Source organism: Microcaecilia unicolor, chromosome 1 (genome assembly GCF_901765095.1).
Source record: "Microcaecilia unicolor chromosome 1, aMicUni1.1, whole genome shotgun sequence".
Taxonomy (NCBI): Eukaryota; Metazoa; Chordata; class Amphibia; order Gymnophiona; family Siphonopidae; genus Microcaecilia; species Microcaecilia unicolor.
In genome coordinates, this window is record NC_044031.1 from 509,960,065 (window position 1) to 509,976,437 (window position 16,373).

General features: G+C 42.4%; 1 protein-coding gene across 3 annotated transcripts in view; it reads left to right on the plus strand.

Moving 5' to 3' along the window:
• The window catches only part of CSPP1 (centrosome and spindle pole associated protein 1), a 370,862-nt gene that overhangs the window by 120,990 nt on the left and 233,499 nt on the right, over positions 1 to 16,373 (plus strand). For all 3 annotated transcript variants that reach the window (XM_030215269.1, XM_030215277.1, XM_030215287.1), the window contains 2 exons: positions 5,554 to 6,005; positions 13,040 to 13,129. In XM_030215269.1, the coding sequence (XP_030071129.1) occupies positions 5,554 to 6,005; positions 13,040 to 13,129 (542 nt within the window). The remainder of the gene's footprint in view (positions 1 to 5,553; positions 6,006 to 13,039; positions 13,130 to 16,373) is intronic.

Genomic DNA, 16,373 nt, shown 5'->3' on the forward strand with positions numbered 1-16,373 from the left:
TTGATGACCTCTTTTATCTCTCGTACTCTCCATCTTGCTTGCCCTAACTGAAACTTGGCTTTACCCTGAAGACTATGCTTCAGTCGCGGCCCCTATGCTGTGGCGGTTATCTTTTCTCCCATAATCCTCACCGGTTTGCCGTGGAGGTGGCATCGGGCTACTGCTTTCACCCTCTTGTAGATTTCAACCTCTTCTTCCACCTCAGGTCTCACTGTTTTCCTTCCTTCGAAGTCTACTCCATCCGTCTATTTGCTCCACTGCCTCTCTGAGTAGCAGTCATTTATCGACCCCCTGATAAGTCCCTTTCTTCCTTTCTCACTGACTTGATGCCTGGCTTCCTTCTTTCTTGAACCTTCATCTCCTCCCTCATTCTTGGGGATTTTAACATTCATGCTAATGATCCTCTGACTCTTATGCTTCTCAGTTTCTTGCTTTAACCTCCTCTTCAATCTTATTTGTGCTCCACTGCCCCCACTCACCAGAATGGCCACTGTCTTGATCTTATCCTCTTCTCAACTGCTCACTCTAGTTTCTGTGCCTCAACTCTTCCCCTCTCTGGCCACCATCCTGATAACTTTCACAACTTAAACACTCTCCTCCCCAGTCCTGTCCAATCTTAACCAATACATTTAGGAATCTTCAGGCTATTGAACCCTTCTACTCTGTCCTCCAATGTTTCAAATCTCTTCTCTACCACTATGTTATCCAAGTCTGTCAATGAGGTTGTCTCTTCTTATAATACTATTCTCTCCTCTGCTCTGGATACTCTCGGTCCTCCCATTCCCCGTTCTGTAAAACGTACTAAACCCCAGCCTTGGCGGACATCTAGAATCCGCTACCTATGTTCTTGTGCTCGCTCTGCCGAACACCTTTGGCTGCAATCCTGTGCCCATGCTGACTTCATACATTTCAAATTCTTGCTGACCTCCTTCCAGTCTGCTTTTTTACTTGCCAAACAGGACTATTACATCCAGTTGACAAATTCTCTTCGCTCAAACCCTTGACGTCTCTTTGCCACACTGAACTCTCTCCTCAAAGTGGCCTTCACCTCCAACCCCCCTTCACTCCCCCCCCCCCCCCCCCCCCCCCCCAGACTCTGGCTGAGTTCTTTCATGATATGGTTCACAAAATTAAACTTGAATTCTCAACTAAGTCACCTCCACCTCGCCTTCCCTTAGTCCATTCTCTCAACCCTCCAACGCCTGCCTCCTTGTCTTCCTTTTCTGAAATCACTGAAGAGGGAACTAATATCTTATTTCCTCCTCAAAACTAACTACCTGTTCCTCTGATCCTATTCCAACCATCTACTTCAACACTATCTTTCCTACTGTCATCCCTTTATCTGTCATATCCTATACAGTGGTGGAATAAGTATTTGATCCCTTGCTGAATTTTGTAAGTTTGCCCACTGACAAAGACATGAGCAGCCCATAATTGAAGGGTAGGTTATTGGTAACAGTGAGGAGATAGCACATCACAAATTAAATCCGGAAAATCACATTGTGGAAAGTATATGAATTTATTTGCATTCTGCAGAGGGAAATAAGTATTTGATCCCTCTGGCAAACAAGACACTAATACTTGGTGGCAAAACCCTTGATGGCAAGCACTAGCGGTCAGACGTTTCTGTAGTTGATGATGAGGTTTGCACACATGTCAGGAGGAATTTTGGTCCACTCCTCTTTGCAGATCATCTCTAAATCATTAAGAGTTCTGGGCTGTCGCTTGGCAACTCGCAGCTTCAGCTCCCTCCATAGTTTTCAATGGGATTAAGGTCTGGTGACTGGCTAGGCCACTCCATGACCCTTAATGTGCTTCTCCTGAGCCACTCCTTTGTTGCTTTTGGCTGTATGTTTTGGGTCATTGTCGTGCTGGAAGACCCAGCCACGACCCATTTTTAAGGCCCTGGCGGAGGGAAGGAGGTTGTCACTCAGAATTGTACGGTACATGGCCACATCCATTCTCCCATTGATGCGGTGAAGTCGTCCTGTGCCCTTAGCAGAGAAACACCCCCAAACATAACATTTCCACCTCCATGCTTGACAGTGGGGACGGTGTTCTTTGGGTCATAGGCAGCATTTCTCTTCCTCCAAACACGGCGAGTTGAGTTCATGCCAAAGAGCTCAATTTTTGTCTCATCTGACCACAGCACCTTCTCCCAATCACTCTCGGCATCATCCAGGTGTTCACTGGCAAACTTCAGACGGGCCGTCACATGTGCCTTCCGGAGCAGGGGACCTTGCGGGCACTGCAGGATGCAATCCGTTATGTCGTAATGTGTTACCAATGGTTTCGTGGTGACAGTGGTCCCAGCTGCCTTGAGATCATTGACAAGTTCCCCACTTGTAGTTGTAGGCTGATTTCTAACCTTCCTCATGATCAAGGATACCCCACGAGGTGAGATTTTGCGTGGAGCCCCAGACTTTGTCGATTGACAGTCATTTTTGTACTTCTTCCATTTTCTTACTATGGCACCAACAGTTGTCTCCTTCTCGCCAGCGTCTTACTGATGGTTTTTGTAGCACAGTCCAGCCATTGTGCAGGTGTATGATCTTGTCCCTGACATCCTTAGACAGCTCCTTGCTCTTGGCCATTTTGTAGAGGTTAGAGGTCTGACTGATTCACTGAGTCTGTGGACAGTGTCTTTCCATACAGGTGACCATTGCCGACAGCTGTCTGTCATGCAGGTAACGAGTTGATTTGGGCATCTACCTGGTCTGTAGGGCCAGATCTCTTACTGGTTGGTGGGGGATCAAATACTTATTCCCTCTGCAGAATGCAACTAAATTCATATACTTTCCACAATGTGATTTTTCCGGATTAATTTGTGATGTGCTATCTCTCACTGTTACCAATAACCTACCCTTCAATTATGGGCTGCTCATGTCTTTGTCAGTGGGCAAACTTACAAAATCAGCAAGGGATCAAATACTTATTTCCACCACTGTAAGTACATAAGTAATGCCACACTGGGAAAAGACCAAGGGTCCATCGAGCCCAGCATCCTGTCCACGACAGTGGCCAATCCAGCCAAGGGCACCTGGCAAGCTTCCCAACCCGTACAAACATTGTATACATGTTATTCCTGGAATTGTGGATTTTTCCCAAGTCCATTTAGTAGTGGTTTATGGACTTGTCCTTTAGGAACCGTCTAAACCCCTTTTTAAACTCTGCCAAGCTAACTGCCGTCACCAGGTCTCCAGCAACGAATTCCAGAGTTATTTATGCGTTGGGTGAAGAAACATTTTCTCCGCTTTGTTTTAAATTTACTACACTGTAGTTTCATCGCATGCCCCCTAGTCCTAGTATTTTGGAAAGTGTGAACAGACGCTTCACATCCACCTGTTCCACTCCATTCATATTTTATATACCTCTATCGTGTCTCCCCTCAGCCGTCTCTTCTCCAAGCTGAAAAGCTCTAGCCTCCTTAGTCTTTCTTCATAGGGAAGTCGTCACATCTCCGCTATCATTTTAGTTGCCCTTCGCTGCACCTTTTCCAATTCTATTATATCTTTCTTGAGATGCGGCGACCAGAATTGAACACAATACTCAAGGTGCGGTTGCACCATGGAGCGATACAACGGCATTATAACATCCTCACACCTGTTTTCCATACCTTTCCTAATAATACCCAACATTCTATTTGCTTTTCTAGCCGCAGCAGCACACTGAGCAGAAGGTTTCAGTGTATTATCGACGATGACACCCAGATCCCTTTCTTGGTCCGTAACTTCTAACGTGGAACCTTGCATGACGTAGCTATAATTTTGGTTCTTTTTTCCCCACATGCATCAATCTTTCACTGTCCACTGCGACTGTTCCTGATGCCTTCAAACATGCCATAGTCACACCACTCCTTTAAAAAAACCTTCATTGGACCCTACCTGTCCTTCCAACTATCGCCCCATCTCCCTCCTCTCTTTTCTATCCAAGGTACTTGGACCACCGCCGTTGCCATGACTTTCGTTCATCTCAAGCTATTTTTGATCCACTTCAATCTGGCTTTCGCCCCCTTCATTCAACTGAAACAGCGCTTGCTAAAGTCTCCAATGATCTGTTCCTGGCCAGATCCAAAGGTCTCTATTCTCATCCTTCTCGATCTATCTGCTGCTTTTGACACGGTTGATCACAGCCTACTCCTTGATACGCTGTCCTCACTTGGATTTCAGGGCTCTGTTCTTTCCTGGTTTTCTTCTTATCTCTCCCAGCGTACCTTTAGTGTATACTCTAGTGGATCCTCCTCTATTTCTATCCCACTGTCAGTTGGTGTACCTCAGGGATCTGTTCTGGGACCTCTTCTTTTCTCCATCTATACTCTTCTCTTGGTACTCTGATCTCATCCATGGTTTTCAGTATTATCTTTATGCTGATGACTCCCAGATCTACCTCTCCACACCAGAAATTCTCAACCAAAATCCAGGCCAAAGTATCAGCCTGCCTGTCTGACATTGCTGCCTGGATGTCTCAGCGCCATCTGAAACTAAACATCTTTCCCCCTAAACCAACCTCTCCTCTTCCTCCATTCTCTGTTTCTGTGGATAACACACTCATCCTTCCTGTCTCATCAGCTCGTAACCTTGGGGTCATCTTCGACTCCTCCCTCTCCTTCTCTGCACATATTCAGCAGATTGCCTAAAACCTGTCGTTTCTTTCTCTATAATAACATCAAAAATTCGCCCTTTCGAGCACACTACCAGAATTCTCATCCACACTCTTATCACCTCTGTCTTAGACTATTGCAACTTGCTTCTCACAGGTCTCCCACTTAGCCATCTCTCTCCTCTTCAATCTGTTCAAATTCTCATATTAGCCCTCTCCTCAAGTCACTTCACTGACTTCCTATCCGTTTCCGCATACAGTTCAAGCTCCTCTTATTGACCTATAAGTGCATTCACTCTGCAGCTCCTCAGTACCTCTCCACTCTCATCTCTCCCTACATTCCTCCCCGGGAACTCCGTTGGGTAAATCTCTCTTATCTGCATCCTTCTCCGCCACCGCTAACTCCAGACTCCATTCCTTTTATCTTGCTGCACCATATGCCTGGAATGGACTTCCTGAGCCGGTACGTCAAGCTCAATCTCTGGCAGTCTTCAAATGTAAGCTAAAAGCCCACCTTTTTGATGCTGCTTTTAACTCCTAACCTTTATTCACTTGTTCAGAACCCTTATTTTATCATCCTCACTTTAATATTCCCTTATCTCTTGTTTGTCCTGTTTGTCTGTCCTAATTAGATTGTAAGCTCTGTCGAGCAGGGACTGTCTCTTCATGTTCCAGTGTACAGCACTCCGTATGTCTAGTAGCGCTTTTGAAATGATAAGTAGTAATAGTAGTAGTAATATTGTTTTGGTGTTTATTGGATAAACGTCTATTTTACTTTTTCTGCATGGAAGGGTTTTATTGATACTGGTTAAAACCTAAAATTAGATGCCCTATGTATTACTTCCTCCCGTTCCTTCCTACTTCTGTTAATAAATGCAGTGCTTGTTTGTGTCTGTGTATTTACATGTGTGAACGTAAGTTTTCATCACTTCCAACATTTTCCTTTTCAAATAGAGAAAAAGAATTGAGAAACCTGTTGCTGTTCCTGAAGTCAAACCTGAACCATACACACAAGCCCAGTCATATTGGCGAGAAGTAGAACCTCCCAAAAAAGATGCTTATACGTCAATGGAAGTATACGAGGAGCTACTAAACAGGAGAAGACAAGAGGAGGACAGATATCAGAAGCAGGAGGGTGGCGCTGAAATCTGGGACCGGAGTTTCAGTAGGAAGACTGAAGAAGAGCTCTCTAGACAGCATGATAATAAAGCTGATGTGCATGGAAGGCGCCGAAGGATTATCAAGGACCAGGACGTAGACAGAAGACAGGTTAGACTTGAATGGGACTTTGAACCCAATGAAGAGGTGTACGCTAGACGCAGACATGAAATTGATGCCAAGGAAAGAAGACATGAAACTAATGCTAAGGACAGAAGACCCCTGAGATACAACTATTTATCTGAAAGGTACTTTTTCTGTTTTCTCTGTTTATCTTTCCATCTACTATTTCTGCCTATACTTGTCCTTGCAACTTTGGTTTTATCTAACTACTTAAGACTTTTGGAGCTCCAGTATATCTGAAACTAAGAACAGAGCCAGTGTGTGCATCTTTGGGAAGAGGCTGATTTTGTGTTTGTGGCAGTTTTCATGGTATTTAATTGATAGCCATATCTATTTTCTAAGGGTTGGCTACAACTTACCCATACACTAAAGCCTGTTTTCTCCATAGGACAGTGATGTAGCCACAGGTGGCCTGGGGCCCACCCAGAATTGGTGCCCCCTTAGAATGGCTGGCGTGGATCCCCAAGCCCTACCAGCTGAAGACCACCTCCCTGCTAGAAGATTTATAACCTGGTCAGCCAGCGGCAGTATCCCTGAGCAACTACCTCCAGCTGCCATGCACCCTCCCTCATGCATTCTCAATTTTCGCACATGCATGGAGGCCAACACTGCCATTAGCTGCCCAGGTTGCAAATCTGGCTGGGAGGAGGTCTTTGGTTGGTGGGGCTTGGGGATCCCTGTCAGCTCAGGTATTTCTTTAGTTTGGGGAGTGCTGGGAGGGGGGCAGCAAGGAAGGTGGAGGCAGAGATGACGTTTTGGGCCCTACCCTAAATCAGCTGTCTGGCTACACCACTGCCATAAGATGTTGTAGTATTTGTATGTCACCAGATAAGTAGTTTTGAAAATATTTCTATTTAGGGCCTTTCTTTGATATCTTGGTAAGGAATTACTGCACACAATATTCAGACTTGTACTAATTTACCATTTTTTGTTTGTCGTGATGTGTGTTCGGTGTAAAACCATTGCAATTGCATACAGTTGGTAGTATGAATTTCTCTGTATACTTGTAATTGTTTTCTTTGGTTGTAAGCCACATTGAATTTAAGGCTCATTGGGATAATGTGGGATATAAATAAATAAATTTAGTAAGCCCGTAAGCAAGATTGTTAAAGGCTGTTGAATATTTTTCAGTTTTAAAGTGAACCCTCACATCAAAACCTTTGGCTGTAGTGTAGCAGTTAATGGTGGTTCTTTTTGGACCAGATTGCTCACCTAGTTGTTTTCTCTGGTTCTCTGCTAAAAAGCCCTAAGCCTTAATTACTTCTCTATATGTTTCTCTCTATCAATTGTGGTGTTCCTTTTCTATTTGTATTTTAGCATGTAAACAGTCTTTTGACAACACTAAAGGAGTATAGTAAGTCCTTATAAACAATAAACATGTGACTCCAAATTATCTTTCTGCCTCTTTCTCTCACTCCCATTCGGTTCCTTCCTTCTGTTAACTGATTCACCATCATTCTGCCTTCCACTGCCTGGTTTTCAGTAGCATTCAGATGATGGGTTTCTCCTCTCTCTCTCATCTGTACCTTTTAAAATATTTTGGAAATTGTATTTTATTGTATGTACTAGCAGATACTGTTTCCATGTCCAGACCCTTATGATGAGATAACTTAATAAAAAGCTTTAGTACTAGCCGCCATGGGTCAGTTAGTGAAAAGGCTGTCAAGGAGAGCAGCCTTAGGCGTCCAGGGTTACTATTTGCTGTAATATGTTATCTGTTGTCTAGTTGTGGGCTCTTGTTTATCTCTGTATGGAAAACTAATAAAAAGAATTGAAACAACAGACCCTTATGATGGGCTTAGTTTCTCTTGATGAAGGTGTTCGACACCAAAACATGTTGAGTTGCTCAGGTATTAAGGCTACATTGGACTTGTGAGAACTTGTACCACCAGGTAGTTGTCGAATACAGACTTCTCAGCTTTTAGCCAGTTTTGTGGTCTGTGTTGCCCTTTGACATATCTTACAGAATTAAAAACTTTAAACAAACAGAATTGTAAATGGCGCATAAGTGAGCAGATGGAACGATGCACCAGAGTCCCCACATTAGAACTACATCTGTGGCCCATCATCCCACACTGGCTGTGATGGCAACATATTTGCACCCTGCCAAGCACAGAAAACCCCTTCCTGTTGTCTTCTGGGTGATGCAGACATACCTGAAATATGTTCCTCTTCTTGTAATTGCCTTCTCTCCCCCTCCCCCCCGCACTGCTATCTACATGGGAATGGTGCAAAAAAACTGAATAGGAGAAGTTGCAGTACCGGTTCAGAAAGACTTTTCAGAGGAAGTGGGAAATTAGACTTCAGTCTGACATCACTATTGGTTAAAAGTAGTGCCACCCAGTCTTTTCAAGGTAAAGTCATACCTACAGTAATAGAGGTTGTACACTGCCCCATCCTCTGTGGAACAGTGTGAATACACAGTACTCAGGCCAAAAGAAAAGCTAGGGAAGAACTGAAAGTCCCATCCGATCATAGAAGAGGTAGTGCTGAGTGCAGTATGTGTGCTACCCAAAACAGAACCCGATTATCTGTGCTCTTCATGCTGTCTGTCAGTTCCCATGCTTTTTTAGGGAGGAGCGGGACATGTGACTACACATATTCTCTGAAAAGACTGTGTGCAGATTTAAGAGGCACTGTTGGGTTGGTTATTTGATTGCTTGGGATTTATTAACCACCTTTATGAAGAGATTTCCCAAGTGATGTACAGAGGTACAATTTAACATTAAAAAAATTAAAATGTTTTAACAGCATTGCAATAGTAAAATGACTAAATATAAACCTAAAGACAATCAGTGAGGTAAACTTGGAAATGGCAAATTAAAACCTAATAATAGGACAAACAGGATACAGTATCAAAAGTGTACTTTTAGCACTGTATCATATAACAGAAATGTGAAAGAATATTAGTTCACACAAATTATACCATAATAGCATAGAAGGACAGTCAAATAACAGAAATGAAAGGATGTCAGCATAATACTAATGAAATATGTAATAGGCATGTATTAGAATATTTAAATAGAAATTATGCTATTGCTGTTTGTTTAATACACTAAAACATCTTACTATGTAGCTGAGGGCATAAGTGTAGTTGGGAAATACAGACAAGGGCAAGATGGGTAGTACAAAGTCAATTGAGATATGCAGATGGGTGGCTAGACTGAAGGAAAATTATATGTATAGTTGAACAAAATATGAGGGACTGGTCTAACTTATAGGATGTTATATTCAAAAGCATGGATTAATGAGACAAAGTCAACATGGATTTAGTGAAGGGAAATCTTGCCTCACCAATCTACTACATTTCTTTTATGGGGTGAACAAACATGTGGATAAAGGGGAGCCGGTTGATATTGTGTATCTGGATTTTCAGAAGGCATTTGACAAAGTACCTCATGAAAGACTCCAGAGGAAATTGGAGAGTCGTGGGATAGGAGGTAGTGTTCTATTATGGATTAAAAACTGGTTAAAAGATAGAAAACAGAGAGTAGGGTTAAATGGTCAGTATTCTCAATGGAGAAGGGTAGTTAGTGGGGTTCCCCAGGGCTCTATGCTGGGACCGCTGCTTTTTAACATATTTATAAATGGCCTAAAGATGGGAGTAACTAGTGAGGTAATTAAATTTGCTGATGACACAAAGTTATTCAAAGTCGTTAAATCGTGGCAGGATTGTGAAAAATTATGAGGACCTTATGAGATTGGGCGTCTAAATGGCAGATGACGTTTAATGTGAGCAAGTGCAAAGTGATGCATGTGGGAAAGAGGAACCCGAATTATAGCTATGTCATGCAAGGTTCCACGTTAGGAGTCACGGACCAAGAAAGGGATCTAGGTGTCGTCGTTGATGATATGTTGAAACCTTCTGCTCAGTGTGCTGCTGTGGCTAAGAAAGCAAATAGAATGTTAGGTATTATTAGGAAAGGAGTGAAAAACAAAAATGAGGATGTTCTAATGCCTTTGTGTCGCTCCGTGGTGTGACCGCACCTCGAATATTGTGTTCAATTCTGGTTGCCGCATCTCAAAAAAGATATAGTGGAATTAGGAAAGGTGCAGAGAAGGGCGACGAAAATGATAAAGGGGATGGGACAACTTCCCTATAAGGAAAGGCTAAAGCGGCTAGGGCTTTTTCAGCTTGGAGGAAAAGGCGGCCGAGGGAGATATGATAGAGGTCTTAAAATAATGAGTGGAGTTGAACAGGTAGATGTGAAGCGTCTGTTCACGCTTTCCAAAAATACTAAGACTAGGGGGCATGTGATGAAGTTACAATGTAGTAAATGTAAAACGAATCAGAGAACGTGTAAATAAACTCTGGAATTTGTTGCCAGAGAATGTGGTAAAGGCAGTTAGCTTAGCGGAGTTTTAAAAAGGTTTGGACGGCTTCCTAAAGGAAAAGTCCATAGACCGTTATTAAATGGACTTGGGGAAAATCCACTATTTCTGGGATAAGCAGTATAAAATGTTTTGTATATTTTGGGGATCTTGCCGGGTATTTGTGACCTGGCTTGGCCACTGTTGGAAACAGGATGCTGGGCTCAATGGACCTTTGGTCTTTCCCAGTATGGCAATAATTATGTACTTATGATGTGCATTAAGCTAGTCCAAGTACGGAATAAGAGTATAGTCGGTCACCACATACAGTAAAGGCTTGGGAGAAGAACCAGACTTTCACCTGCTTCCTGAAGTAGAGGGTCTTGAGTTTAGACATAGCCTTTCTAGGAATGAATTCCAGAGCATGGGGGCTACTCCTGAGAAGGCTCGCTGACAGATATCAGCATTGTACAATTTCTTTTGATGAGGGTACAGATAGTGATGCGCCTTGAGAAAACCTTAGAAGTCTCAAAGGTGTGTACAAGGCTAAGTACTCTAGCCCATTTTGTCTGAGAAACTTGAAAATCAACATTAACGCTATTTAGCCTTTAAGGTACTGGTAGCCAGTGTATTTTTTTTTTTTTACAGGATGAGTGTGATGTCATGCGTCTTGCAGCCTTCTACCAGTTGTGCTGCAGCATTCTGAATTAGATGGAGCTGGTGCAAACAGTTCGTTTTACTGGTGTACACATTATTGCTTTGAGCTGCTGAGAGCAGCAGAGTCCATGTGCAGGTCTGGCTTTCAAATCAGGCAGTGTTGTCTTCTTTTTTGGCACACCTGATCAGGTTTGAAGGTGCACAGGTGTGCAGTGACAACTAGTTGAGAAACGCTGGGTTAAAGTAATGCAGATGCTACTGAAAGAATAGCACTATGCCCTTGAAATCGTGACCTATCCGAAATGTACAAGGTGTCCAGAAAAAATGGGACCCCAACATTTTTCCAAATAGTACAAAAAGTAATATTATTAAAAAATTATTAGTTATTGTCAGATGTTACTGAAAAATGCTGTAAAAATGGATATATGATATGATAGAGGTCTATAAAATAATGAGTGGAGTTGTATGGATAGATTTGAAGCGTCTGTTCACGCTTTCCAAAAATATTAGGACTGGGGGCATGCGATGAAGCTACAATGTAGTAAATTTAAAACGAATTGGAGAAAATTTTTCTTCACTCAACGTGTAATTAAACTCTGGAATTCTGATCAATCTGCGACTACCTACCCTTCCAGAAAGCACTAAAAACCCATTTATTCAAGCAAGCCTATCCAAATGATCCTGATTAATCTAATGAACCATCTACCTATACATACCCTATGGTAACATTAATCCTAACTATATTTCCCACCTCCCCTCTCCATTGCCAATTTCTACCTATTCATCTTGCCTTTTATTCTGATATATTTTACTTTTACCCTCTAATAATCTGTATTCCTTTACTATGTAAGCCGCATTGAACCTGCTTTGAGAGGGAAAGTGCAGGGTACAAATGTAATAATAATAATAATAATCTCTGTTTTCAGAATGTATTTAGGAAGTAACCATTAGGGTTCGTTTCAGCAAAATGACATTTAGTCAGTAGTATCAAAGACTTTGTGATTTTGTCAAGGTTGAAGGAGGACACTTTGAATATAAATTATGAATTAACTAAGGAAAAAGAAAACCCGTTATACTAATGGGTGTTCAACGGTCATATTAAATGTTTAAACAACTTCAAAGTATTTTGAAACTATGTAAAGGATCCCATTTTTTTCTGGACACAGTCTAGTAAAGTACTTGGATAGTCATGGATTTGATATACTGCCTTTCTGTTGTACAACCAAAGTGGTTTTTGCATGTTATTATATGCTAGTGCTTTCTCTGTCCCTAGTGGGCTCACAGTCTTAAGTTTTGTACCTGGGGTAATGAAAGGTTGGGTGATTTGTCCAAGATCACAAGGAGACACAATGGGAATCAAACCCATTTCGTGAGGATCTTAGCCCACTTCACTAGCCATTAGGCTACTTCTCCACATGATAATTTTATAACAGGCTGCCTATGTGTGAAAGCCAAATAAGTACTTATTTTCAGACTATAAAGACACAAGCATAAATGTTTGCATGTATTAACAATATGTACGAATCACAACTCTGGCCCACCTACAGTCGGGTCATATGAAAGTGCTCACCTTCTTAGCACCACGTGTACTTTTATGTATGTAACCCCTAGGGTATTTCTTTGAGGTCTTTCACATGTGGCAAATCCTTTATAAAATTACCCCCTTGCTTTGGACTAAAGGTCAACAAAACATGTAGGTGATACCTTTTTATGTTTAAATGATTTTTATTAACTTTTCTATAATACAAGGTGCATATCAACATTGTCCAAGTGAACTCAAATCTTATACACTTCACCTCTATTGACAACTAAACTCTTCAGATCTCTAACCCCCCCCCTTAACTTCCATCCCTTTTTAATGAACTAGCTTCATGTATTTCATGACCAGCTTTCAGGAACTCTACTAAGCTTATAGCCTTATTCTACATGAGATTAGTAAGAAAGCTACTTTGTCTGAAAAGAGGATCAAAATGTACGATGTTATATGACAACAGAGCAAGAAGTTGATTAAACAGTGCTGCTGCTGCTAAACTAATGGCTAGCCTAATACATAATCAGATTTTGTTTTCCCTAAAGACATGTGAACATGGGAGTGTTTATAATAGCTTATGTTTTCCACTGCTTGAAAAATATTCTTCATTAGTACTCAGCAGCCCAGATATGTAATGAATGATGGGGCTGATTGTTTCAGAGCACCGCCTGTACCAAGAGACAGAGATGAAAATTATGGATATGACCCTGAGCATGCTTCATACTTCCAAGTACAGAGGCGTGAGCACAGGTATGGATCACATAAGATTATACTCCAGGTTTGGAACATTCCAAATGTTCTTTATTCTGCTGTTGGTACAGTCATATATCCATTTTTTCTGATAAATGGGACTATTACCCTAAGAAAACTTTTCCTTTCTTCCTTTTGTTCTTTTTCCTTTTGCATGAATTATCCTTTATTTTTAAACTTTTCCAAGAGCAATAAAGGCAAGTAAGTATCTTTGTGAAGTCAGGTAAGATGCTCGCAATAGAGCACACTAAGAAAAAGCTTAATTTCAGAATAGATAAAAGGATGGGATTTGATATACTGCCTTTTGAAGCCTACAATCAAATGTGGTTTAACATATTATATATTTTCACGGAGAGAGTGGTGGATACTTGGAATGCCCTCCCGCGAGAGGTGGTGGAGATGAAAACGGTAACTGAATTCAAAAATGCGTGGGATAAACATAAAGGAATCCTGTTCAGAAGGAATGGATCTTCAGAAGCTTAGCGGAGATTGGGTGGCAGAGCCGGTGGTGGGAGGCGGGGCTAGTGCTGGGCAGACTTCTACAGTCTGTGCCTGAAATGGCAGATACAAATGAAAGTCAGGTATACACATAAAGTAGCACATATGAGTTTATCTTGTTGGGCAGACTGGATGGACCACGCAGGTCTTTTTCTGCCATCATCTACTATGTTATATACAGGTACTTATTTTGTACCCGGGCAATGGAGGATTAAGCGGCTTGTCCAGAGTCACAAGGAGCTGCAGTGGGAATCAATCCTAGTAACCCTGATTCTCAGATCTCTGCACTAACCATTAGGCTACTCCTTCACTTCAGTAGGAAAACAGTTGGGTAGGATTACTGGAAAAAGACAGAGCTGTATTAAGGTAGGTAGGGCAGGACACAAGAGAGGCAAGGGCACCTAAAGTGTGCTCTGTTCTTTACCTCCCCTGCTTTGCCAGCACCTCCCTTCTCCTCCCTATGGCTTCCGGAGGTGACCAGCATCTCCCTTCTTTCTGTACCCCCCCCCCCCCCCATCTAGGATAGGGCAGAAGCAGCGATTCCCAGTTGCTGCTGTCCACGCCAGCTCTGGGTTCAAAATAGTGGCCTTAGCTTGGAGCTGTCACAGGCAACAGCAATTGGGGATCGCTGCTGCATGCCTTCCCTACCCTAGATCATCAGTGCATCTTTCAGGCAGGTCCATGGGGGCCTGAGAGGAAGGTGGATGTTCTTTGATACAGTTGGGGGGGTACTTTTTAATGTACATGGTAGTAGGGATCTTGGGGTGGGGGGATATGGTTGCTCCAGGGCAAGGGTGCCATGGTGAGTGAGTTGCACAGGGTGCTATTATAACTTGCCACAGCCCTGGCAAAAGATTTCACATATTTCACGAAATGTGGGTAAGCTCTGTAGAGAGTAGTGTAACAAGACTGAATATCTGAAGAAGCTAAAGAGCCAGTAGAAACCCTGTTTGCTAAGGAACCTCCCCCAAATTAGACTGTATAACTTATTTTTGGAGTGTGTTTTTTTCCCTTTTAAACTATAGGAATTGTGCTATTATAGTGTCCTATTTTAATAAGCCAAAGTGATCTACTTTCTAATTTATCTGAAGTAATATTTGTGTAAATCTGGAGTTTCTATTTCTGGATGGTGAATTCTGCCTTTCTTGTAAGTTAGATAAACTGAGTTCCAGTTAGCACACAACTATTAATATCCAGCTACTATGCCTGTATGGACAATGGCACTCTATAGAAACAATATTAAAGTATAATAAAAGAAAGAATAGGTGTAAAAGCTTAATACTGTACCTTAGTCATAGATTTAGACTTTACATGATGGGAGGGAATCACAGATGAGCCCACAAATCAATCTATATGTGTTGTACTGTCAAATGGTGTCATTGAGGGGATCATGGTATCTTGAAAATATGGAATCTGAGACCATTTTCTTTGTTTCTAGGGAATGGAGTTTACTTTATAGTATGAAAGTAATGCCCACATGCTTACTTGCAGAAAAATTGCACTGTAGGTGCCGTTTTTTCTTGCTGCTTAACTGTACATACACATGCAACAGTAACGGAGCTTCTCAGCTTCAAGATGTAGGCTTTGGAGTTAAGTTGTAGTGACTTTACATAATTCTGCTTCCCTTATTGTCTTTGGCATACCAGTCCAGACAAGTGGGTTATGTCCCACTGCCAGCAAATGAAGACAAAGAAAAATAAGAAAGAGCTGACTTCATTACATTTCATAAGGGGCCAATACTGCTTTGCACTCTTCAGTATTTCTCATCTCTAGTAGGATTGCTAGTTCCTAGGCAAGAATTTCTGGGCCATCCTCTCCTGGCAGAGGTGGGTCCGCTTTGGCTCCCAGGGCAGGTGTCTGGGCTGATTGTCCTGGTAGAGCTGGTTTCCCATGCTCCTGGATAGTAGTCTTAAGACTCATTCACCTGATTGAGCAGGCTCCTAGGGCAACAGTCTATGAGCCTGTTTCCCATAGTAGAGCAGGTAAGTGTGTTCCATGCACTTTGGCCTCTGATTGTGCAGGCTCAGAATTCAACTTTTGATTGCCTTTGGTAGAGCAGGTACTGGTAAGTGTGTTCCTGGGATGCCGGCCTCCTTTTGATCAGGCTCCAGCTTTCAGCTGTCTCTGCTAGAGCAGGGACAGGTAAATGTGCTCTCTGTGCTCTGGCCTTTGGTTGAGCAGGCTTTCAAGATGTAGCGCCTCAAGTTAACTTGGTGAAACATCAAGAAGAGCAAGTCCTTTAGCCATAGAAATAGGATGCAAGCAGCAGTGTTAACCAGATCTGTGCGGAGAATTAGCCTTATGAATTTTAACAATGCCAAAAGAAAAACAATACTTAAAAGTAAAAAAAAATTGTTAGAAGCCAGAAAATTATTCTAAGCTTATATCCTATTTAATAATTTGTACCTCCAACATTCTCTGGCTGTCTGGGTTCGTAACATCTCCTGACGTCAGCAAGCCTCCAGCGTTCCCTTCCCTGTCCCATCTTCGCATAAGACGTAATGACATCAGAGGAGGGCGGAACAGTGAGAGGGAAGGGAAAGCTGGAGGCGAGCTGATGTCAGAATGTTATGAACGGAAGCCAGCCAGCCAGAGAACGTTCGGGTACAAATCGCTGGACATGGAGGGAAAGAGAGAATCGCAGGACATTGAGGGGAGGGCAGGGCAGAGGAGAATCGCTGGGCATGGGAGGGGAGGGAAGAATTGCTGAACATGGGGGGGAGGGCAGGGGAGAGAGAAAAAAACG